Source organism: Salmo trutta, chromosome 39 (genome assembly GCF_901001165.1).
Source record: "Salmo trutta chromosome 39, fSalTru1.1, whole genome shotgun sequence".
Lineage (NCBI taxonomy): Eukaryota > Metazoa > Chordata > Actinopteri > Salmoniformes > Salmonidae > Salmo > Salmo trutta.
This window is the reverse complement of record NC_042995.1, coordinates 13,243,725-13,261,670: the sequence shown is the minus strand read 5'-3', so window position 1 is coordinate 13,261,670 and position 17,946 is coordinate 13,243,725. Positions and strand designations below refer to the sequence as shown.

Below are 17,946 nucleotides of genomic sequence, written 5' to 3'. Positions count from 1 at the left end.
CACGGAGACAAAACCAGCTTTGTAATGAAGCTGCCTGGCCATGCAGGCTCTGTCTGGGGCCTTGGACAGCTGCTCTTCCTCCACTAGTTCCAGCTAGCTCCCCTCATTCAGACCACACGCTCACACGTCTAACTGATAGGTTAACCTAACCGTGTTACTGCACTGACCTATCATTGGTGTCAGGCAGCTGATGAGGTAAGGGGGGGAAAAGTACATATACACACACAAAAGTATGTGGACACCCCTTCAAATTAGTGGATTCGGCCATTTCAGCCACACCAGTTGCTGACAGGTGTATAAAGTCAAGCACACAGCCATGTAATCTCCATAGACAAACATTGTCAGTAGAATGACCTTACTGAAGAGCTCAGTGACTTTCAATGTGGCACCATCATAGGATGCCACCTTTCCAACAAGTCAGTTCGTCAAATTTCTGTCCTGCTAGAGCTGCCCCGGTCAGCTGTAAATGCTGTTATTGTGAAGTGGATATGTCAAAACGCAACAACGGCTTAGCAGCAAAGTGGTAGGCAACACAATGTCAGAACGGGACCGCCTAGTGCTGAAGTGCGTAAAAACTGTCGGCCCTCAGTTGCAACACTCACTATCGTGTTCCAAACTGCCACCGGAAGCAACGTCAGCACAAGAACTGTTCATCAGGAGCTTCATGAAATGGGTTTCCATGGCCAAACAGCCACACACAAGCCTAAGATAACCATGCGCAATGGCAAGCGTTGGCTGGAGTGGTGTAAAGCTTGCCTCCATTGGACTCTGGAGCAGTGGAAACGCCATCTCTGGAGTGATGAATCACGCTTCACCATCTGGCAGTCCGGACAAATCTGGGTTTGGCGGATGCCAGGAGAACACTACCTGCCCCAATGCAGCGCCAACTGTAAAGTTTGGTGGAAGAGGAAAAACCATCTGGGGGTGTTTTTCATGGTTCGGTTAGGCCCTTTAGTTCCAGTGAAGGGAAACCTTAACACTACAACATACAATGGCATTCTAGACAATTCTGTGCTTCCAACTTTGTGCCACCAGTTTGGGGGAGGCCCTTCCCTGTTTCAGCATGACAATGTCCATACAGAAATGTTTTGTTGATCGGTGTGGAAGAAATTGACTGGCCTTGCCAGAGCCCTGACCTCAACCCCATCAAACACCTTTGGGATGAATTGGAACGCCGACTGCAAGCCAGGCCTAATCGCCCAACATCAGCGCCCGACATCACTAATGTTCTTGTTGGTGAATGATTGCAAGTCCCCGCAGCAATGTTCCAACATCTAGTGGAAAGCCTTCCCAGAAGAGTGGAGGCAGCTATAGCAGCAAACGGGGAGACCAACTCCATATTAATGCCCATGATTTTGCAATGAGATGTTCAACAAGCAGGTGTCCACATACTTTTGGTCATGTAGTGTACATAACTGTGCCACATATTAACCTAGTTTATAACATGCAGTTTACAGTACAGTCTGACTAGAGGAAGGGGAATAATTGATTGAAACAAACTGACTTTATTTGGCATGACAATTATGTAGGTTAGAGGTTGGCATACAGTAAACCTCTCACATCCAATGGCTTCGGGACTGTCTTGTGAAAATGTACAGCAAACCAGAGCATGTAGCCCTAACTGTCTGCAGAATAGCATATGAGGACGTACGAGTCAGGAAAAAACTACAACCCCCTGGTTCTCCATCTTTCAAATCTGCACAGACGAGTTGGCTTTGCTTGGAATCATTAGACCAAGGATGTCCTCCATTTTGCGTAACATACACAGCCAGCCCGGGGCCCTCTTGCAGGACATCCATTCTATTCCATCCAGTGTGGTAATGGCTCATGCTCTGCCTGACTATAAATGGTAAAAGATAGCATAACGCCTATATGAGCCTTTGATGTAAATGTTTTAATGCCTATATGAGCCTTTGATGTAAACGTTTTAATGCACCAATTACAAGCAACTCTGTAGTCTATCATTTGGTGAAATTTAGAAAGAGCAGTAAAGCAATTGAAAGCGAGTGACAAAAGCCTAAAAGTAAATAATTCTCTCCACATAGGCCCATGAAGCCATCCGTTCATGGAAGGAAGATGTTTGCTAGCAAGTTTTCCATTACCAGCGGGGTCACATGACCAAAAGAAAACAGCATTGGTCTTTAAAGCCCTCTGTTCCACGGGGTTGGATCAGATGAACGGTTCTGCTTTTACGTTTGAACATCCAGACTACTACTGTTGATTCTCCTCAGTCAGGAGTCCAGACTACCCTGTTCCTGAGAGGTAAGAGAATAGACACAGGCGGGAGGGACACTGCAGCCCCTGTGAACCACCCTGCTGAACAAGCTTTCCAGTTGTTTTCAAGCTGCTCTGCTACAGTGTTGCTAGCCTGACTGTTTGAAAGAAGGGGTTAAACACAGGCCAGGCCTTCCAATGGACAGGAGGGTACGGGGAAGAGAGGCAGGTCACCAATAGTGGGTCAGACTCATCCTCAAAATCCGAGAGAAGGAACCCACTAAATTCTCCAAAAAGGTCCATTTCAACAATTACTTTAAACAGTCACCATGATCATTTTCACAGAGAAACATGACACCAAGAAACAGATGGTTGAGAGAGGGGAAAGCCTGCTGTGTAACACATGATATTTTACTTCACCAAATGGTCTATGAAGCGAGGCCTAGTCTGGATCAGCAGTAGTCTGTTCCCTTTCCCTTCTCTCCACAGCAGGATGTGATGTAGGACATGTGCTGTACTTGAACAACACTCATAGCAACACTGGTCTGCAAACCCAGTTGCCATTTACTTCTAAACCCATCTATAATATTCATGGAAAATAAGAGATTTTTTTCACCCAATTTAGAAACAACAACTGATGTACAGGTCTAGCCTGGGTAGAAGAAGAGCTTGGGCGAATGGAGTGGTGCAAGCTACTTTCCATATTTCACCAAAGATGTTTTTACAAGCAATAATACACAGAGGGACATCATCATCTTTACCAATCCAACCAGGGATTATAGGGGTGCAATGACAGAAACATCCTGACGAGAATCTAATCCATCACACAGGCATGACATCTGGATCATTTCAATGATCAATGCCAAAACTGCATCAATGTAACGTTAGCTACCTAGTGTCAGAAATCATTATCCAAGATTAGGCCACAGATGAATTAAATAATATATAGGAACAAACCTTGTATACTTGTCCATAGGTGCCATTTCCGACCACTTCCACCAATTCAAAAATCCCTGCTGGATCCTGAAACGAGTCAAAAATATAAAAAAATTACACAACGATAATGTTTTTTTTGAAAATGCTTTTGAATAATTGTTGCAAAGATAGGTCCTAGATGAACGCAGCTGTTGCGCCCTGATCTCCACAACATGCCAAATGCATTTCGAACAAAGGAAAGCCAGGCAGCACGACAGCTTTCTCTCGATCCGAATAATAAATAAATAAGCCTCCCAGAAATGGTAACCCCGAAAATGTATCCATATTTTATTGGGTAAAACTGTTTGCTTTGTTTTATATAACGTTAACTCACTGTAGTGGAATATATTACATCTGGGGGTAGCCTAATCTTTAAATAAAAGACACTGCCCTTGTCCACCACTCACCCGCAATGAAGCCAGGTCTATTTCGACCAGACTTTTAGCCGGAGAGTCGTTCGCCATCTTTTAAATATAAACCGATCCTTCCTTCGCGTTGTGGAATCTTTGATGTGGTATCATTTGCAGTGCCTCCTTGTAGAAAAATAGCCCCTCGAGTATTCCTCTTTGTGGTCCACTACTGTTGTCGAGGACAGGCTAGTCCATGTTGAGGTGGCAGCTCGGCCCTTCGCTCCCTGGCTGGTGAGAACCGCACAAACACAGGAAGCCGGTCGGGAATCAGAGGGGCAGGGCCTTGATGCAATAACCGGGGACTGGGGGATTATTCAGTCAAGAAATAGAGATGCCGAGCTATTTCTCTTCTTCTCTGTCTCATCTAGTCAACGGCCCCTCAAAAATAATAATAACAACTTTTCCCATGTGAAACGAAGGATGTCGGTGAAGAATAGGTGCGAGAGAAAAGGCGAGGCAGGCCTCTATCTCACAGAGTCACGGACATGCGCACTTGAGCCATCGGTGTCAATATTCGTGATCATGGGTGTGGCAAGGGAACGAGCCTGAGCGGAGTGTGCACTGAAACCTCATGATTTGCTATGTACTACCGCATTAGGTTACTTTCAATGAGAGGCGTTCATACATTTTAGTTTGAGCGCCATGTGCTGTCCCCCATAATAAATGTCTATATTTAGTTATTAGGAAATGCACAGCGGACACACGGCTGACTGTGTACTGTATTGGGTGAGTCTCGACCACTCATGTTAAAGCAGTACTTCAAGGTGATATTTCCCCTACCTGCTTCCTTTGCTCACTTCCTTTTTTCGTCATTACTGATATGTATGCAGCTGATCCTGTGTCAGTCAGTGGGCATCTGGCCAAAGCCCCACTGATGTTAGCCTCATATTCAGACACCTTTCTATGGTTGCCCCGTGCTTCATAACATCAGCGTGGTAACTCACACATGGAACCTGTTCTTTCCTACTATAGATCATGTGATCTGTGTGTGTTCTATACAAAATGGCAAGCAACAATGTTCCTTGTGAAGGAGCTGGCCTTACCCCATGCACATCAAGGAGTTAAAATAACTGGACAGATGAAAATGGTCAGAATTCAATAAATATTTATTAGGCTATAAAACAGATGGTTCAAGAGACCATGCTAAAGGGTTATTAAAACAACAAGAACCTTTCCTGCAGAGGATATAGCATGTCTACCTCTGCAAAGCATTATGTTCACACTGTTCAAACAGACCCCCATTCAAGACACAAAGCAATTAAGATCAGGTTTGGCCAATTAGTAGGCGTGGCCAACACACTCAAATTGACCAGACAATTGACTGTTGAGGATGAAGTCTATGGTAAATGTAGAACTACATGGAATGGTTTGAATAATAAACATGTTGGGCCCAATTAACACACAACAAAATCATACATTTAAAAGGTAGAAGTTAAGATTAATTGAATGCAATAAAATGCCATTTTCACGTTCCCGTTACCAAAAATGTAGTGAGCAATTTCTGCAAACGGGTCTGTGATACAGGTTGGCAGCACCTTAACTGGGGAGGACGGGCTCGTGGTAATGGCTGGAACGGAATCAGTGGAACGGTATCAAATACATCAAACATGGTTTGAAGCCATTCCATTGGTGCCCTTCCAGCCATTATTATGAGCTGTCCTCCCCTCAGCAGCCTCCACTGGTCTGGGAGAATGAAGGCGTGTGTTTATCAAGAGGGTTTGGTAATGAATCCAGATCATTCCAACACGGTGATGACAGAGCACGGAGGTGACTCATTGTCTACAAATATGTGTCATTTCCGGTTCTGACTTCATAGTAACCCAAATTACTCACCTGACTGCATCTCCTAGATCTGACTGTGTGAGTGAGAGATACGCTAAGTCACAGACGCTTTTAATGTGGTGCCCACACAGAGTACACCTGTCCTTACAATTTGCAAAATGGCATATTTTGTGCCTTTGCCCAGGCCTCTTGACAACCTCTGTTTGTGGGGGGAGAGAGACCCACTGTGTGATTTTGGAATAGACTCCTGTAGATAACTATGAAGGTGAGTGCCTGCATGCCTCAAAACAGCACAGTGGAAAGAAACACCACTTGGCCTCATTATTACTGTACAGTACGTCAAACTCCTTCCACAGAGTGCTGAGTGTCTGCAGCTTTTCACTCCACCCTTGTACTTGATTGATGAATTAAGGTCACTAATTAGTAAGGAGCTCCCCTCACCTGGTTGTGTAGGTCTTAATTGAAAGGAAAAAACCAAAAAAATCTGCAGTCACTTGGCCCTCTGTGGAATGAGTTTGACAGCCCTGCTGTACAGCATCCAAAGATAAACGTTCCCTTAAGGGACTTCAACCTGGGACAAAGACACCGTTTTTAAAACCAACTTCCACTCCTGTGACCAGTCTGGCTAGACCAGGAGTGTTGCTGGGAAAACAACATGGAGAGGCTGAAAACATTAGTTCCGATGTGCATCTGGGGAATTGAGCGAGTTGAAAAATCATTGGTTAATTAATCAAGATGGTTGACTAGCTATGAAGCCACTTATAAAGACATGAGTTAGGCTTACTATATTTAAATTGAGCTTTGAATCATTTAACTAAACTAAAACTAGGCTGTTGAATGACAGGGGTGTTGTCCTACTGTCCATTGTTTTTATGACAGAGGATCTGTCCACCGCAAAAGAACATCTGTTGAAATGTAGGATTGTCTGCATCGATCCTCTTAGCTCACACTTTACTGCCACCCTGTGGATCTTTGGTGCTACTACAATGTCTGTTGTGCTGCTATTTTTCTCTTGCTTGCATCAAGCGCTCCCTCCTGCCATGATTACCAATATACACTAGAATATATTGTTCCAGTAAGGGATGGTGTGCATTATTCTATTAATTATGTCCCATAGAAAAATGCTACATTTCTGTACATGAAAATTGGCTTCACATGACGAATGGTAGAAAAAAACATATTGCAAAAATAATTGAAGGCCTCATTTGTACACAGGTCAACAATAAAACAAGATAAACCTAATGTACCACACATAAACATGACAAAACCGGACTTAATGGAATTGACCCAAAGATATGTGCGCAAACCTGACACCCATGTATGTGTTTTGGCTGGGTAGGGCTAGTCCATCGATCCTTTTTGTAAGACTCAAGTAGAAACCCATTCCTGAGATCATGAACAACACTGGTAAATCATTCCCACTGTTGAAACTATCTGAGGCTAGAGCTGAGGAAAATTGAGTTTCTCCCTTCTTCTCCAGGGCCCAGTTTTCAAAAAATGATATATCTGGATTTCGTCTATCAGATAGGATTAAAATGCATAGAAATATAATTAATAGAACAGAAAAATAACTGACTTCAACGGGGACTCCTGTTCTATTCATATGCATTTAATCCTAGCCGATAGGCGAAATCCAGATTGTCAAAATCTACCTGGGCCCAGATGATTCTAAACTGATCACCTCCTGTGGGGCCACTACAGTGATGATGATGCTGCTGCTGCTGATGAAGATGGCCGCCGTGGTGGCGGGTGTTTACGTGTGACGAGGCTGAGCACCCGGCGGGTGGTGCTGAGGCGCTCTCGGAGAGTGGTCATGGCCAGGATGCTTAGCTGGGCTCTCTTCTCCAGGGGCAGTACAGCCAGCAGCCACCAACACCATGCAGGACCACTGGCACTCCCCTGGGAACACAGAGGCAGAGTGTGGTAGGGTTAGAGAAGACAGGACACAGAGAATTATTCCATATTACAACCAACAGTGTCTACTGCCAAGATGCCATTGTTTTTTAGTTTAATCAGATTTTATGAAAGTGAATTCTTAGATGAACAGATACGGGGATTTAGATTTAGCTGGGTGGATCTATAGGGTCCAAGTTTCTCCTGACCAGGCAACGAAACCAGGAAAAACTCTAACCCTAGTTCTACTGTATGCATCTGCTGACTGTTTCTTACCTGTAGGTCACAGTCTTTTTCGGGCAGCTGTCCAAAGTGGCTGACAATCTGGTTCTTCATGTTGTCTTTGAGGGAGGTGAACCAGGTCCTGGCCTGCTCGTACACACAGTCATGCAGCTTCTGCAGCTCCACCAGCTCCTCTCCATCCACCTTCTGGTCCTCCAGGTGCTCTATCTTGGCTGTGTTGTAGCCGTCACGGTGGCCGTGGCTCAGCACTCTGAAGCGGGACACTCCGACCGTGTCGACCACCGAGCGCCCGTCTGGTTGGAACTTCACGTCTTTCACCTCCAACATGCAGCCGTAGTCTGCGAAGCTGTGGCCAGGGAAACGCAGGGTTTACAAATGTAGGATCTAATTTTGAGCCAGTTTGCTACAGCAGAAAAATTATTCTGCAGCAACTGGAAATGGGAATTATTATGTGGATTATAATTCATGGACATTTTTGTAGGGGTTGATAAAGCTTTTTGTTAGGGCAAATCAAGTTGAATTTACAAACTTTAGAAGCCTTTTTAAAACTCAAAATACACTACAAGTTTGCATTTCCCGCTGTGCAGGGAAATTCTCTGCAACAAAAGAGTGATCAAATTAAGATCCTACATCTGTATTAGCCATTTGCTCACATGAATCTGTTGGAGTGAAAGTGTGAGGGATAGGCTAGTGTAGTGGAGGTAGTTCACAGAGCTACACCTGTGTGGATGAGTAACTATACCAGAAACCTGTTAGCACTCAGATAAAGTGTCTAGGGTAGGCTTTAGTTCACTGGGCTAACATGGTCTTGAATTGAGTCGCAAACACAGGTTTGCTACCCTTTTGGTTAAACTAGTGTCAAAGTGTTTTGATGGCTGTGTGGGCACAGGTGTAAAACCTCCACTCACCCTTTGATGTCGTCAGCGATGCACATTCCAAACTGCTTGGTTCCCGTCTCCATAGTGCGTCGGATCATCAGCCTATAACACGGCTCGAAGACTTGCAGGGGGCAGGGGATTGTGGGAAATGCCATGGTGCAGATAAAGATGGGCACTTCCTGGGTCAAGCTTCAGAGAGAATAAAACGTGGGTTAAACCACTAAATATGATATTCTGCCCAAATAATATTGTATCATAATGATGGATTCTAAAACATTGTCTAAAACAATGTAATGAGGCCTGACTCACTTTGACAGCTCTGCCATTTCTTCCTGGTGCACCTTGCGCCTCTCAGCCAGCTCCTCAGACAGGTAGCGCTGCAGCACCTCCTCCATCAGCAGGGTCTTATGGTACCCTCTAGTGGCCAGGTACTGCAATTACAACAGGTTCAATTAGATAACAAGGGGAATTTGGGTCATAACTCATTTTTACCTCATGTTGTCTTTCAGTAATTGGTATTCATTTCCAAAAGTAGTGAAGCCAGGTCTGTGTGGTGACTATTTACCTCTGTAATGTTCTCTTTACACAGGGGGCAGTTGGGGTTGTGGTCCAGACAGCGCTCAAGACACTTCATGCAGAAGGTGTGTCCACAGGGGGTGGTGACTGGCTCGTAGAACAGCCTGGAGAAAACGCATGGGGGGGGGGGGGGCAGGTTTTAATAACTACGTAGGGAAAACTGGACCTACAGACAGGGGGAGTGTGTGTGTTTGACTTACCTCATACAAACAGAGCAGTCCATGTCAGCGCTATCCAGGAGCTGAGGGGGCACCTCTCTCCTCTCACTGCAACAAGCAGCAGGCATCTGGGATGAGCTTGACTCATCTGAACACAAGGCTTAAACAAATACATTTCCATTATTGCTGAGGTTTCTATACGTTTATAATGGTTACATTCACACAACACTAAGATACTTTGCAAGATTTTTGTTCACTTTTATTACTTTAAAAATCTACTTTTTGGCAACAATAAATAATTGCTAATTGGAATGGGAGGGGTTGGGTACCTTTTCTGGGCAGCTTGTTGGGGGGTGCAGAGCCTTGGGGCTCGTCTGAGAACTTCCTCTTTAGGCCAGGGGGGAGAGGTAAGGAAGCCACGACAGAAGCCAGGGTCTTGGAGTCCTCACATGAGGACTTGGTCTCTGCCCCAGTGTCAGACAAACTGTCTCTACGGCCAATAGGGGTTTGGCTCCATCTACGAGGGGTGGAACGGAGGGAGCCGAGGAGAAGGGAGGCCGGTTTGAGGTGGGAGGCGGGGCCTGTTTGGTGATGGCGGAGTGATGACGTGGGGAGACCGTCTGTCTTGAACATGGAGAACATCTCACTCAGCATCTACAGGGGGAAAGAGACATAAGACAGTGACTGGCAGTTATCGGAGTTAATCGGGCACACAAGTAGTTGCGTAACTGGTTCGGTGAACTAACTAATTCAATTTAATACAACTTCAACGGTATAGAAACACAGCGGAGTAGCTTAACTTCTGCGTTTCCAGCTTGACTGAGGTCCAGTCTGGCTTCAAAGCCAGACAGTAGAAGTATTCTTGCAGGGCCTCTTCATTATAACCGGCTTTGTTCAGAGCCAGGGCCTTCACGTAGTGAGCCTGAGAACACAACACCCAAGTACCACAGTATCTTCAGGTTAACTTACACAGAAAACATTTGGGTAAATGTGTTCATGTCAGGAAACAGTTGCGTGTTCCCTTACCTTGGGAGAGAGGGGCGTCAGTCGACACATAGCGTCTCCATCCTGTACGGCCTGTCTGAAGTTCCTCATCTCCATGTGTAGCTCTGCCCGTCGGCCCAGCAGCCCACACATAGAAGGGGCTGTGAGGAAAGAACGTGACACAAACATTAGTTAAGAGTCAGATTCAGCTTAAGTTATTCACATATCTCCAGCACTCTCCATTTCTCGTGTTCAGTACCTTAAAACCAGTATAAAACCTGCCTGTATGGGATTGAAGACAGCTAATTATTAGTTTGTCATTGATAATGTCATTACTTGACAGCTTTACCTGTATTCATAACCCTTTTACAACCCCCTTGAAAGGGTAATGTGTTACCTAAATATTTAACCTATAAACAATTATGCAAATGATGACAAGCTGTATGTAGGGCAGAATATTATTTCATAAGATCCAGGTCATATGTAACTAATTCTGGGCTAGGTTATGAGTTGAAGCAGTTCCACTGTTCCTGCCCTCTTTCGGTCCTCAGAACATTGCATACCTCTATCCTATTACCTTGCGCGCTGAGGCCTGATGGGTAGAGATTAGAGGAGTGTCACTTCGACGCCCTGTCATTAAATGTTGCGTGTGGGTCAAGACAAAAAATGTCTGTCTGTGTCTAACGCCACAAAGCACCTGTCTATGCAATGCCCGACTTATTTGGAAAGCCTACCACAGCTACCGATGCATGAAATAATAAAGTAGAAGCTACCTTCTGCCTCCTCTGATCCCTAGACTAGAGTTCCCTCAAACTCCACAGGCATTTCTCTACAAACCAGGTCAGCCCAAATCATGATTCTTCTGGCTGTGCTATTATGACAAAAGTGCATGGCTTTACTTACACAACTCATGCCTTAGCTGAACTTGTCATCATGGTGCGATGATGCGGATATATTCTAACCTCTATCTGGTATAGTTTGTGTTATGAACATGGCACATGTGGTAATGCACTTATCCCATAACCACTGTTTCCCCTCACCCAATCGCTACACTGGTGGCAGCGATAGGATTATCCCTGCAGACTGGGGCTGTTCCCCTTCAATCAGTGATGTCAATAACATGGCCATGACCCTTCACAGAAGTGGCTTACAGGCTTTTATTTCAATGTGCACAGAAAGATCATGAGAATAGAATGATGATGCAATGTTAAAGGGACAGTCTTCACTCGCGACATTAATTTTTGGACTTAAAATGTATGTTATGTACCCATTGATTCTTAGAATATAACTTAAAATGGCTCATGACCTTTGTTCAACAGTTATCTATCAGAACCCAAAATGTTAGCTTGTTTAACTGCAATGTTAGTTCTATGAATTGGAGTGGTTACATTTCTCCAGCCCCATCCCTTAGCGTTTTACTAAAAGTGTTGCTGAATACGCTTTGTCTCAACTGCGGATCTCCCCTTTACTCTACCTTTTTCAAGAGCGTTGTTGTATTTTTCAAGAGCGTTGATAAAGCCACGTTCGTTCCGCATTCTATCCCCTTCAAGCCAGCATCTTCTTGCTTCACTCTCTGCGCAAAACCATTTACCCAACAGGCCACTGAGTACTATATTCACTTTAAAACAGATTGGTTTTAATTCTCTACTTGTTTCGTTCAGTTTGTAACGACATAATTCACATTCTTTGATACCGTCATCCTCAATGCATGGTTTGCAGAATGTATGGCCGCATTCCAAAGTTGTTGGCTCGATTAACAAGCACTTGCAAAGCCGACATGAGAACAGGTCCAACGAATGCTCATCCTCGGGAACCCCATCGGAGTCTGTGCATTCTTTTAGGCATTCTTTTACGCGCAAAATGTGCGCAATACAGTCAACGAGAGACCCTAGTTCGTTTGGTCGTAACCTGTCCAAGTTGGCGGCGGTGCAGTATGAATCCAGAGCCTCCGCTATCCGCCCTGCCCGGCTGAGCGCGTCCGCTTTCAGGAGGCAGAGGCTCCGGTCCGGGTGTCGGAGGTCCGCCAGCTGGGAGCTGTAGATGTCAGCAAGGAGGTTGAAGTCCCCAGCACCGAAGGCTTCCCGTGCAACTGAAAGCATTTCTGGACTCAACCCCGCAGCAGCAGTATTGTCGTGGATAAAATAATCCAAGTGGTTTTCCAAACGAACATCCATATCAGTGAAGTCTATAACATGTATGTGTGAAACAATTTTAAATAAAATGAATTGGTCGATAAAGACAGACCGAGAATTGACTTCGTCCAATCACTGGTTGCTTTTTTTATGTAACCTGCTACACTGAAAGTTTGTATAACCTCCCGAATTAGGATACACGCGATTGGAGAAAAATTCTAAATGCATATTGAGCTTCAAATTAATCAACGCATAATAAATAAACACGCACAAACCGTCAACCTAATTTTACTGTGACCTAGGTGAATGCGCTGCGTTTGGTAATGGCACGTGACTTCAAGGGAGCGCTCCCATTGGTGTGTTGTGTTTTTTTCCGTGTGTTATATGGTTCGTTTTGTAACAGACAGGAGGTTGTGTAAGTGAACATTAATGATGAATGGAAAAGGTCCGTTTCTTGAAGATTATGACATGGATACTTATAACTAAGATAAAGAGCCGAGGCGTATAATGCAAATGGTCTATATTTGTCCAAAGTAGCTAACAAAGCCTTGATCAAGATGATTTTTACAAATTATGTAAGCATTTTTTTTTATTGTATTTTTTTAACATACGCAATAAATAGTGGGTCACTGAAAGATTATAGACTAAACATAATGGTTATTTATTTATCAGACGTCATTATTCATGAAAAAATGCATTTTGCTATTGATAGGCTAATGAGAGTTACTGCGTTTGTCAAAGCTAAACTCAAATCAAATGTTATTGGTCACATGCACATATTTAGCATATGTTATTGCGGGTGCAGCGAAATGCTTGTGTTCCCAGCTCCAACAGTGCAACAGTATCCAACAATTCACACAAATCTAAAAGTAAAAGAACGGAATTTAAAAAATATATAGATATTAGGGCGAGCAATGTCGGAGTGGCATTGACTAAAATAAAGTAGAACACAGTATATAGTTATGAAACGAGTAAAACAGTATGTCAACATTATTCAAGTGACTAGTGTTCCATTATTCAAGTGAACAGTGAGTCCATGTCTATGTACAAGGTGCGGGGTTGAGTAACCGGCTAGTAGCCGGCTAGTTAAAGGGAAATCTGTTAGAACACCAGTGTCTACATATTGAAGGCTGTTATGTTATTTTTTTTTTTTATTCATACTAGTTATTCTCTAAAAAAATAGATCTGTTTAAGCAACAAGATAAGGATTACTTTATTGGTCCATTTACTGTCTGAGCAACTGCGATTTTTTTGTTGTTGCATATCCCATTCTCCCCGGAAGACATACACATACTTTTTTGCACTAAATCTCGCACTGACTATGCGCGCGCACACACACACACACACACACAAAACGTACGTACACTGACATCCCAACACACACACAGCACACATGCATACTGACGCCACACACCCATTCACACTCACCACATACGCAGCTGCTACTGTCTATTATCTACCCCTACCTATATGCACATAGCTACCTCAATTACCTCGTACCCCTACACATCGACTCGGTACTGGTACTCCCTGTATATAGCCATGTTACTTTTACTCGTTATTGTTATTCACTGTGTATTTATTTCTTGTGTCACTATTTCTATATATAGGTATGTTTTTATCTTTATCTTAACTCTGCATTGCTGGAAAAGGACTCGCGCAATACGGAAGTGGACAGATGACTTGCCTAGTTAAATAAAGGTTAAATAAAAAATGTCAATGACGCGGCTGCTACGCTACAGGACTGTTTTGCTAGCACAGACTGGAATATGTTCAGGGATTGTAGTTAAATAAAATGTTTAAAAAATATATATAATAATCATCCAATGGTGTTGAGGAGTTCTTGACATTTTCCCGAATGACTGACCTTCATGTCTTAAATGAATGATGGACTGTCCTTTCTCTTTGATTATTTGAGCTGTTCTTGCCATAATATGGACTTGGTCTTTTACCAAATAGGACTATCTTCTGTATACCAACTCTACCTTGCCACAACACATCTACTATTCTACAATGTAGGAAAAAGTACAAATAAAGAAAAACCCTGGAATGAGTAGGTGTGTCCATACTTTTGACTGGTACTGTAGGTCCTGGATGACAGGAAGCTTGGCCCCAGTGAGGTACTGGGCCGTAGACACTACCCTCTGTGGCGTCTTACGGTCAGATGCCGAGCAGTTGCCATACCAGGCGGTGATGCAACTGGTCAGGATGCTCTCGATGGTGCAGCTGTAGAACTTTGAGGATCTCTGGACCCATGCCAAATCTTTTCAGTCTCCTGAGGGGGAAAGGTGTTGTCGTTCCCCTTTTCACAACTGTCTTGGTGTGTTTGGACCATGATAGTTTGTAGTTTGTTGGTGATGTGGACACCAAGGAACTTTAAACTCTCTACCCGTTCACTTCAGCCCTGTCGATGTTAATAGGGCCTGTTCGGCCCTCCTTTTCCTGTAGTTCACGATCAGCTCCTTTGTCTTGATCACATTGAGGGAGAGGTTGTTGTCTCTGACCTCCTCTCTATAGGCCATCTCATCGTTGTCGAACACAGTCATGGGTGAATAGGGAGTACAGAAGGATACTAAGGATCAGCGTGGCAGATGTTGTTACCTAACCTTACCACCTGGGGTCGGCCCGTCAGGAAGTCCAGGATCCAGTTGCAGAGGGAGGTGTTTAGTCCCAGGGTCCTTAGCTTAGTGATGAAATTTGGGGGCACTATGGTGTTGAACGCTGAGCTGTAGTCAATGAACAGCATTCTCACATAGGTGTTCCTTTTGTCCAGGTGAGAAAGGGCAGTGTGGAGTGCGATTGAGATTGCGTCATCTGTGGATCTGTTGGGGCGGTATGCGAATTGGAGTGGGTCTAGGGTTTCCGGCATGATGGTGTCTATGTGAGCCATGATCAGCCTTTCAAAGCACTTCATGGCTAACCAACGTGAGTGCTACGGGGCGGTAACCATTTAGGCAGGTTACCTTCGCTTTCTTGGGCACAGGGATTATGGTGGTCTGTTTGAAACATGTAGATATTACAGACTCGGTCTGTAGAGTTTGAAAATGTCAGTGAAGACACTTGCCAGTTGGTCTGAGCATGCTTTGAGTACATCTCTTGGTAATCCGTCTGGCCCCGCGGCTTTGTGAATGTTGACCTGTTTAAAGGTCTTGCTCACATCGCTATAGAGAGCTTGGTCACACAGTCATCCGGAACAGCTGGTGCTCTCATGCATGCTTCAGTGTTGCTTGCCTCGAAGCAAGCATAAAAGGCATTTCATTCGTCTGGTAGGCTCACTTCACTGGGCAGCTCGCGGCTGGCTTTCCCTTTGTAATCCGTAATATTTTTCAAGCCCTGCCACATCCGACGAGCATCAGAGCCGGTGTAGTAGGATTCAATCTTAGTCCTATAGTGACGCTTTGCCTGTTTGATGGTTCGTCTGAGGGCATAGTGGGATTTCTTATAAGCGGACGGATTAGTGTCCTGCTCCTTGAAAGCTCCTTTTTTTCCCTCTGGTTGCACATATGACATGCTGGTAGAAATGAGGTAAAACTGATTTAATTTGCCTGCATTATAGTCCCCAGCCACTAGGAGTGCCGCTACTGGATGAGCATTTTCTTGTTCGCTTATGGCCTTATACAGCTCGTTGAGTGCAATCTTAGTGCCAGCATCAGTTTGTGGTGGTAAATAGATGGCTAAGAATAATATAGATAGTAGATAGTGTGGTCTACAGCTTATCATGAGGTATTCTACCTCAGGCGAGCAATACTTTGAGACTTTTTAATATTAGACAACGCACACCAGCAGTTATTCACAAATAGACACACACCCCCGGCCCTCGTCTTACAAGACGTAGCTGCTCTGTCCGGCCAATGCACGGTGAAGCCAGCCAGGTCTATATTATCTGTCGTCGTTCAGCCACGTCTCGGTGAAACATAAGATATTACAGTTTTTAATGTCACGTTGGTAGGATAGCCTTAATCGTAGATCGTCCAGTTTGTTTTCCAATGATTGCACGTTGGCCAATAATACAGAGGGTAGTGGTGGTTTACCAACTCGTCGGCAAATTTTTACAAGGCAATCTGCCCTCCAAGGCAATATTACCGTAAAGAGTGTGATTTGCGACGATGAAGCATATGAAACGATAGAAAAACGTCTATCGTCACAATATATATCGTCATATCGCCCAGCCCTATGGATTAGTGCTATCTGGGATCCTTGGGACGTCCCTACCCTTAACTAACCATAACCATTTAAAATGTAAACTTTAAAATGGGGTAGGGATGTCCCAAAACCTCTGGGTTGCAAGGACCTATTTATCAGGGTGCAAAAAAAATTCTCGTCCCTGGGTGGGCTCGAACCACCAACCTTTAGATTAACAGTCTAACGCGCTAGCCGATTGCGCCACAGAGACGGTTCCACCATGTTAATGTGACCGTTATTAAGAATGTCACCGTCCCTGTGCCAGATCAATTCTTCTGTGCATTCTTTTGGACTTGGGGTGCTTTTCAATGCTAAATGACTTCCTTTGCTACACATGCACTGCTCTAAGAAGACCAGTAACACTCTTTGCAGCACGCATCCAATTTCAGACGATGCAGATTTTTAGCATGTTTTATTCTAACACGTTTCACCGTCTCTGTGGCGCAATCGGCTAGCGCGTTAGACTGTTAATCTAAAGGTTGGTGGTTCGAGCCCACCCAGGGACGACTTCTTTTAGTTTTCCTTGAACGTCTGGTTCCTACAAATATAACGAAAAAAGCAGTTACAACATGCTGGAGATTCATCAACGCTTTTGCAAACCTCTTTCCCTAAACACATATACTGGTACTTTACTGCCATGAGAATTAGTGCTGTTCCCTCTACCATAATCTCAGCGCCCAGAACAGAGAGCGCCGGGAGACTAACGTCTGCCATAACTCCTGTGAAAGTACTCTCAATTATACTTTCATTTTAGTAAAATACATGTTACACAAATTCCAAGTACACTTCCTCTCCGCTGCTGTCTATATAAAAACAATGTTCGCCCAACGTGGGGCTCGAACCCACGACCCTGAGATTAAGAGTCTCATGCTCTACCGACTGAGCTAGCCGGGCACTTGGAGCACGTCATTCCTCAGAGCCTAAAACGTATCGCCACATCAGTGATTCCTACCTCAATAATAAAATAAGAGTTTGGATGGAGCCTGACCACAAAGAGAGAGCTAGTTGGGACAAAAGACTGGACAACATAACACAGAAGGTTGATGGCACCTTAAATGGGGAGGACGGCTCGTGGTAATGGCTGGAGCGGAATCGGTGGAATGGTATCAAATACATCAAACACACGGTTTCCACGTGTTTGATGCCATTCCATTGGCTCCGCCCTCAGTAGCCTCCACTGATCCCAATTTCAACTACTCTACCACTGTCAAACACAGAGGCACACACAAAGTGATGATTCTCCATAAACATTATTCAAAATAAAATGTTGTAAATTGTATAAAAAACACATCTCAACCGTAAAATTACAATAAAAGATGTCTGCCCCGTGTGAGGCTCGAACTCACGACCTTCAGATTATGAGACTGACGCGCTGCCTACTGCGCCAACGAGGCCTGAAGACCGTATGTAAATAACATGATTTTTAAAGACAAGTGTTTATATGGTACTGTAAATATATGTTTTAATAAGCTAATAAGGTTGTTACAAACCATAAACATAGCCCTTCTAAAACGGACGT

The 17,946-nt window shown here is 44.2% G+C and overlaps 1 protein-coding gene, 4 non-coding genes and 1 pseudogene across 5 annotated transcripts; 1 reads left to right on the top strand and 5 right to left on the bottom strand.

The window, feature by feature from the left end:
* The window catches only part of LOC115179845 (mitogen-activated protein kinase kinase kinase kinase 4-like), a 49,940-nt pseudogene extending 45,849 nt beyond the window's left edge, over positions 1 to 4,091 (bottom strand).
* Positions 4,092 to 4,687: 596 nt separating this feature from the next.
* On the bottom strand, positions 4,688 to 12,571 carry LOC115179288 (LON peptidase N-terminal domain and RING finger protein 2). Its single transcript, XM_029740672.1, has 10 exons — positions 11,588 to 12,571; positions 10,156 to 10,274; positions 9,929 to 10,051; positions 9,459 to 9,783; positions 9,172 to 9,289; positions 8,961 to 9,075; positions 8,705 to 8,826; positions 8,426 to 8,584; positions 7,551 to 7,863; positions 4,688 to 7,280 (listed from the first exon to the last, which is right to left on the bottom strand). The coding sequence occupies exons 1-10, from the start codon at positions 12,285 to 12,287 to the stop codon at positions 7,077 to 7,079; spliced, it is 2,298 nt and encodes a 765-aa protein (XP_029596532.1). The 5' UTR covers positions 12,288 to 12,571; the 3' UTR covers positions 4,688 to 7,076.
* Positions 12,572 to 16,564: 3,993 nt separating this feature from the next.
* trnan-guu (transfer RNA asparagine (anticodon GUU)) lies at positions 16,565 to 16,638 on the bottom strand. The gene has a single exon. It is a non-coding gene; the product is annotated as a tRNA-Asn (tRNA).
* A 221-nt stretch (positions 16,639 to 16,859) lies between these two features.
* On the top strand, positions 16,860 to 16,933 carry trnan-guu (transfer RNA asparagine (anticodon GUU)). The gene has a single exon. It is a non-coding gene; the product is annotated as a tRNA-Asn (tRNA).
* Positions 16,934 to 17,248: 315 nt separating this feature from the next.
* On the bottom strand, positions 17,249 to 17,321 carry trnak-cuu (transfer RNA lysine (anticodon CUU)). The gene has a single exon. It is a non-coding gene; the product is annotated as a tRNA-Lys (tRNA).
* Positions 17,322 to 17,748: 427 nt separating this feature from the next.
* trnam-cau (transfer RNA methionine (anticodon CAU)) lies at positions 17,749 to 17,821 on the bottom strand. Its single transcript has one exon. It is a non-coding gene; the product is annotated as a tRNA-Met (tRNA).
* Between the last annotated feature and the right edge of the window lie 125 nt (positions 17,822 to 17,946).

Excerpts from the sequence above, each read along its gene's own strand:
- LOC115179288 (XM_029740672.1), bottom strand. The coding sequence starts at position 12,287 with ATGGATGTTCGTTTGGAAAACCACTTGGATTATTTTATCCACGACAAT. Across the intron at positions 10,052-10,155 it reads TGACGCCCCTCTCTCCCAAG|GCTCACTACGTGAAGGCCCT; the intron begins GTAAGGGAACAC and ends TTGTGTTCTCAG. Across the intron at positions 7,281-7,550 it reads AAAAAGACTGTGACCTACAG|GGGAGTGCCAGTGGTCCTGC; the intron begins GTAAGAAACAGT and ends CTGTGTTCCCAG.